This window comes from Trematomus bernacchii, unplaced genomic scaffold (assembly GCF_902827165.1).
Source record: "Trematomus bernacchii unplaced genomic scaffold, fTreBer1.1, whole genome shotgun sequence".
Taxonomy (NCBI): Eukaryota; Metazoa; Chordata; class Actinopteri; order Perciformes; family Nototheniidae; genus Trematomus; species Trematomus bernacchii.
The window spans coordinates 59,956-66,985 of record NW_022987313.1 but is presented as its reverse complement, the minus strand read 5'-3'; the positions used below and the strand labels follow the sequence as shown (position 1 = coordinate 66,985).

At 38.1% G+C, this 7,030-nt stretch overlaps 1 protein-coding gene across 1 annotated transcript; it reads left to right on the top strand.

The window, feature by feature from the left end:
• The first annotated feature begins 274 nt into the window (after positions 1 to 274).
• On the top strand, positions 275 to 5,998 carry emx1 (empty spiracles homeobox 1). The gene is made up of 3 exons (XM_034123819.1): positions 275 to 797; positions 2,689 to 2,873; positions 5,049 to 5,998. Exons 1-3 carry the CDS (start codon positions 449 to 451, stop codon positions 5,214 to 5,216), a joined length of 702 nt encoding a protein of 233 aa, XP_033979710.1. The 5' UTR covers positions 275 to 448; the 3' UTR covers positions 5,217 to 5,998.
• The last annotated feature ends 1,032 nt before the right edge of the window (positions 5,999 to 7,030 follow it).

The window sequence follows — 7,030 nt, the reverse complement described above, 5'->3', positions numbered from 1 at the left end:
GTCTCCACCCTCCACTGTGTCCCTGAAGAAAAACGACATATTACGCCCAATAGGACCCACAATGAGCTCTTAATTGGGGCGCGCATGTTTTCTCAGCGTGTCTCTGTAACTAAGCGGCCGGGTCCTGTGTGATCCATAGAGCAGGTACTTGAGGAGAGCAGAAGTATTGGCAGGTGCTCTGGTCCAATCAGATGCCTCCCTGCGCAGCGTCAAGACACATTGAAGGTTGCAGGCGCGTTACTTGGCGCACTGAAACCCTCAGAGCGCGCAGACTTCTTGGATCAGGGCAATTTGCAGCAGCAGCAGCACTGTTGAGTTTTGCAGCAGCATCTCTACTGCACGAGCTTAAAAACACTCTTTGGTCATGGTGCATCTTTGAGACTTATTTTCCAGCAAGAGGAAGAACACTTCATATTTTCTTCTTGGTTCCTATTTCTACAAGAAGACGATGTTTTCGACTGCAGGAAAGCGCTGCTTCACGATAGAGTCTCTGGTCGCTAAAGAGAATCCTCTGATGTCCGAGGAGCCCATCCGCCCCACGGCTTTAAGTTACTCCAACCCGACGACAGATGCCTTAATGAACAGTTACCAGCATCCAGCGGGCCGGACCCTATACCAGAGCCCTGAGCTGGTGTTCCCGGACACGGTGAACCACCCCTCCCTCACCGTGGCCCCTCACCAGCTGGGAGGCTCGCACCACCTGCAGCATCCGCACTTCTTCGGCTCGCAACACCGAGACCCGCTCAACTTCTACCCCTGGGTGCTACGGAACAGGTTTTTCGGACACAGATTTCAAGGTGAGTGAAGTGGGGATGATGCAAATTACGCAATATTGTATTCAACCAAAACATTATACAAGCTTTTTCCATGGGTGCAATTATTTAGGCATGAATTATCATCCTAAAATAAACTATTTTCTGCACAAAAATTCGGATTTCTGTGTGTGCATGGGTTACCTGTGTGAACAACAAATTAAACCACTATTTCAGGTTATAAATCGCTTTAATCTTTTATTTTTCTTGGATGTACACTGTTGTCAACATTGAACATATCTTAGTTGGACGATAACTTGCCGGCACAGATAGCCATAAACCGAACAAGGCCACGGCGCTAGCAGCAGGCTGCCCTCATGTTTCCACTCTCAGTCGCCCTGCAGCTATACTCTCAGGAAGCCATAGCCAGGAGTAGATAAGCTCTGATCTAGATTTTCTTTTCCATACAAGAAAATCTAGCCTGAGGTTAGGCTCATTTCATTTAAACACAACAGCACGGCTGACAAAAATGATAAAAATCGAAGAGAGTAATTTAAATATAATAGGAAAAGAAAGGAACAAAACTGCAGGTTTAACAGCAAATTATTTGAACACAGCCTGCAGTGATTAACTTAACCTCAGATCAACAAACCCAAACAAATTAATTAACCCTGTATCCATCTATCTAATATAGTTTAAGACAACCTTTATTTTCATATCACTTTTTATTACATTCAAAAAGTTCCGGGGAGAAAATGTATTTTATATAATAGAACGATGCAAAGCATTACAATTAACATGATTTATTAAGGAAATTAATATAATTGAATTTATGCTCATTTGTTAATATCCCATAATTAACTTTAATTAGGGCTATTACGATACAATATAAAAAAACATATTAGCATATAACAAATACAAACGACTTCAAAAATCTAAGTGTTTGACAACAATAAACATCTAATTTTAGAATATTTTCGATTTCGGTTACAACGTCCTGACTCAATATATAGGAAGTGTAAAACGGGGAAAGCTAAATGGGCTACAGATCAATTAACCACAATTCTCTGTCAAAATAATCACACCAAGTGATCAAACACCTTATTTCGTTTGCTGTCAGGAAATGTAATTCAATCAGAAGAATACAATTGTATATTATTATTAAGACATTACAATTCATTATAGGCCATGCATCTAATGTTTAATTTCTCTTTTGAAAACCATACGGCGTCCTATATGTTTGATTATATTTTATTCAACTCTTTTGAATGATTAAAAAAATTAATTGGTCAACAATAAATACGGTTTTAGGCTCATAATGATTTTTCTTTATCAGGTTTGTTCAGCATTATGAGAGCCTATTTGAAAATGTTCTCCGTCCGTGCCCATATGTATAAATGAGTTGTTATGCCTTAAATGTGCGTTAAATTACACACTTAAAATGAATGATTTTCCAATAGGTCTAATATATAAAATGAAAGCAATAAAAAGACAACTTTACATGGAAGCAAAATGGTCTCTTTCTAAAAACAGCTGGTCATATACTAAAAATGAATTTGATATACAACTGTTTCCAATAGGCCATAATTTATAGCAGCAAATATTTGATTACCTTGTTATTATGCTAATTGTTAGAAATTATCTATTTGTATTATGATTTATAATGTATATTATTATAATCAGGTAAAAAACCAAATTAATAATAATATCGAAATCTTTATATATTCAAGGTTTTGCTGAACACAATTGCTTTAACAGCATAATTTGGTCCCACTTTGCAGTAGAATAGACCCACTGTTCACAGTTTTCTATTAATACAGTTTTCAACAGACGCACAGCCTACCTACCTGCCCAGATAAAATTAGGTGTAATGATAATAAAGTTACCTTACTGACCGACTGACGGCCCATGTTGTTCTCTTCCTCCCCGGTGTCAGGTAACGATGTGTCCCAGGACAGCATGCTCCTCCACGGTCCTTTCGCCAGGAAACCCAAGCGCATCCGGACCGCCTTCTCCCCTTCCCAGCTCCTCCGCCTGGAGAGAGCCTTCGAGAAGAATCACTACGTCGTCGGAGCCGAGAGGAAGCAGCTCGCTAACAACTTGAATCTATCTGAAACACAGGTGAGCTAATGCTAAGCTAACATTTACAGCTGTATGGAACGCTGTTGAGCCAGAGCCCTATATTGATATTAGTATAGGGCTCTGTGTTGAGCTAATGCTAAGCTAACACTAACAGCTGTATGAAACACAGGTGTGCTAATGCTAACACTATGCGAATAAGTGGATTTTGCCTTTAAGTATGGATTTTTCAAGGAAACACGGCTAACTATCACTTTCTAATTGTTAACAAACATTAGTTGCCCACCTTAAAGCACTAAAGTAGGTCCATTTTTATAATTTCTAACTCATTTCACGTTAGTTTACCGAAAGCAGTCATTTCCATGGCAACATATTTTCCCGTTACACCCCAACCTAAGTTTTCTCGCAGTACGTACAATATCGCGATATTTTAACGACAACATCATTATAGACTACAATAAAATGAATGCATTAAGAATATTTCTTAAAAAGTTATATATTTAAATATATAGGGGGGTTATGTCAACTTTTATTTCCGATATATTTAGCTCAGGATACATCTTTGTCCATGAAGGCTTTTATGTGGCAAAATATCAGGGTACTACAATGTTAAAGAATAGGAAACCATTTATTTCCAGTGTGAAATGATCTTTCATTTGCTATAGCTGTATTGTAAACTTTAAAAAAAATACATAAAACAGTGCAACTCAATTTAAATAATACCCTTCTTAGAGCATGAGACAACGAGTCTCTTAAAAGGTGTTTAATTAATGCGTGCTATAGAAATAAGGTGTGTAAATATTATTGATGGTTAAGTTTAATGAGTCCACAATGTCTGGATGTCAATTAGGCCTAATAGGCAATATAACCAGAGGTTTCCTGAGTCAGCTTTGTGGATACATGCTGCTTGCAGGGTTTGTGTCAGTCAATAAGAGGCTTGCAATTAAGCACAAATTGCATTATGCTAATTACAAAGAGATTGAACTGAATATGAATTGACCTACTCTAAGTAGTTTTGATCTGCTGTTACTTTAGATTAAGCACTCAAGGACACCAGTAGAAACATGTGGACTATTGGTGGGATTATATTAAATGAGCATTATTATAAGTCAGAAGAATAACTAATGGATGCTAAAATAAAAAGCAGCCAAAATACTGTTACAGCTTTTCTGTGGCTAACACTTAAACAACGTCTTCTGCACTGCCTCCATTTAAAACAAATAAACAAAGATACTCACAGCTCTAGGAAAGAAGACATCAGTGTTTCAGTGACAACTAGAGTTAGCCCGAAGCTTGTTAGAGTCAAGAGGTAATAGAGAAGGAAGCGTTTGTGTTGCTATTTAAAAAATGCATCATGGCTTCGTCCATGTTACGCCGCGCTCATTTTCTAAGGTCATACCAGCAACTCTAGTCAGTCAGAAAGATATGTTGTCCGTTGACCTTTCATGCACTAATGCCATGCTTAGTTATGAACGCAAAGAGAAGAGGTTGTTTTGCAAAAAGTGATGCTGGCAAAATCCAAAAGTGTTAGTTATCGGAGCTTCATTTAAATGGAGAAAAGCATTTTTGTGATAAGTAGTGGTTTTACTTATTTGAGTTTTAATGTTAAGGTTCAGTGGTTTGCAGTAATTAAATGTTGAAAAGAAAATTAAACCATAGACATTTTAACAGTTAGAAAATCACAGGTTGAACTGGAAATATTACCCAATTCATAAATGAGTTGAATGATAGAAGAATAATATTTTTAAAGCAAAAATGCCAAACCTTTTCAGGTTGAAGCCTCTCAAACAAAATTATTTGCAGCTTTTTGTCCGTTTCACAACATTGTCAATTGTTTGTAATTGGTATTTCGACAGTTTGCCTCAAGGGAATTCAAGACATCCCCATGTAATTAAGAAAATCATGCATCTTATTTTTGTTCTGAAAAACAGGGCTATGGGAATGAATGTGTGTTATGGCTGTCAACAGACACTGTTCTCTTTTTAATCTGTCAACAAAATGAAAACATATTTTGGACCTGGTATTGTCCAATCTTCTGACTCAGTTCTGGAAATATATGCAAAACTGTATATTCATAAGACAAGGATTATTTGCATGTTTAAACATAAACGGCCATGGTGTAATCTATTAGATAATCATTGACCCTTTTCACCTGGGGTGCCACCTCTTTAAAAAAAGTGCATCATGATCATTGACACTGTTTGTTTTTGTGCACAGGTGAAGGTGTGGTTCCAGAACAGGCGGACTAAGTACAAGCGACAGAAGCTGGAGGAGGAGGGCCCGGACAGCCAGCAGAAGAAGAAGGGGAACCACCACATCAACAGATGGCGCATGGCCACCAAGCAGCCAGGCTCCGAGGACATAGACGTGACCTCGGAGGACTAAAACCTCCCACAATGCTGCCCTAAAAACCAGAGGACCAACACTATTTATTATGTAATATTATTAAGTATAACTAGAGACATTAGAAAAAGGACTAAATCATCGCACATCTCTTCATCGTGGTGACACTGGAGAAAAACAAACATCTTATTTAATGACTTCCATCCTGAATGTCTCTGAATGAGGATAATAATCTTTGGTGAGACGACCAAAGATGAAGAGAAACAACATCTATCATAGTCTGTTTTTTTTAAATATTGTACATAGTCCACGTATAAAGGTTGTTTTTTGAAAGAGGCTATTTGTTTCATTAAAGCTGTTTCTACCACCTGCTTAGGTCATTAACACCTCATTGCTCCCCCCATTAAATCGGCCACCTGTGCACCGACTTCATTTAAAATTCTCCTCTATGACAGGAAATGTTTTAATCCACCAAATGAGCCGGAAGACAGGCTTTCCAGAAGAGCCAAATATTCAAGGAAGATCCCAATTTGCAGCGTGATTTTATTGTCAATGCTGGGACCCGTTCCTGCGCTCCGCTCTGCTTCATAATGAACATTTCTGCACAAAAAAGGCTATTGACGACCAGCTGTGCGTGACTTTGGGACAGACAAGAAGCTGCAGAGACCTTAGAAGTTAGGAGCGAGTTGTGCCACACATTAAAAAGGATTTTCACAGCTTTGTGCGTCTTCTGCCATGCCACATTTGTCATTTGTGGTGTGATGGATGACTTCATTAAAGTGTAGTACAGAACATATAAGAACATACTTTTCAAGCAGCACATGTGAGTAGAAAAAAAACATGTTTTAGAAATAAAGCTATTCTCATGAGACATGTAATGTTTTTGTGTAATTCAGCTCTCACTTTTTACATAGTGTCAAACAGCCTGAAGAAGACTGCATTGTTATTTTTTTATCCAACAAGATTGCAGCTGCAGATTTCACCCATTAGTTCCTCTGCGGATGAAGGTGAAGGTGAAGGTGCAAATCAGTGTGAAACATGCTGCTGCAGCGTTTGATTGGAACAAAAACCCTGCTGACACTCGGGCTACTATGGCACATGAAGTTGTGATCAGTGAAATTCAACAAGGGTTGTCCCTGTTCAGGTTGTTTAATGCATTAAACCAGAGCTAAAGGGTACTCGTACAACCAAACAAAAAGTAAAAATAAAAGGTCTTGCTTAAACGCACAAAATGGCTTCTATTGCTGTTATTGCAGCTTTTGCAGTGTTGCCCTTGCAGTTTGGCAAACATAGGATGGAGGGGAACGTGAGCTCAGTGTGTTGCTCTGTTAAGATGCAGATGCTTAAGAGGTTTTTACTGCGAGCAAAATAATCAGCCAAAGTCTCCTCTCCAAAACAAATGGACACACAAGTTAAAAGCGGTAAAAACATTGTAACATGCACAGTCATGCTAAAAATCATTAGGGTGTGTTTCTCCAATGATGTTTGTATGCCGCTAACATTTGCTACTGCATTCAAACTCAAAATCAAGTCAAAGCTCCAAAGTAATATCACCAAAATAGACTCATTATGCAGAATGGCCCATTTCACTATCGTATTGTTTTTCTGTATTACAATCAATCTCAATCTTTATTTATCAGTGATACATGAATGTGTTTATCACTGTAATATTGCAGCTTGTTAAGGTGGGGCTAGCTATAATGTTTTCATATATTGCTGGGTAGCTGATAACCTATTCTAATACACCATGATTTACAGTATTATTTTATTTATATGTTATATTAATGATTAATCTGCAACATAGTTACAGCAGTCAAAAATGTGTAGCAAGCAGAGAAAAAAGTACAAAATCATGC

What these genes read in the sequence shown, in the direction of transcription:
- emx1 (XM_034123819.1), top strand. Translation starts at nt 449, where the DNA reads ATGTTTTCGACTGCAGGAAAGCGCTGCTTCACGATAGAGTCTCTGGTC. An exon ending in TTTCGGACACAGATTTCAAG is followed by an intron (nt 798 to 2,688) that starts GTGAGTGAAGTG and finishes CCCCGGTGTCAG; the next exon opens with GTAACGATGTGTCCCAGGAC. An exon ending in TGAATCTATCTGAAACACAG is followed by an intron (nt 2,874 to 5,048) that starts GTGAGCTAATGC and finishes TTTTGTGCACAG; the next exon opens with GTGAAGGTGTGGTTCCAGAA.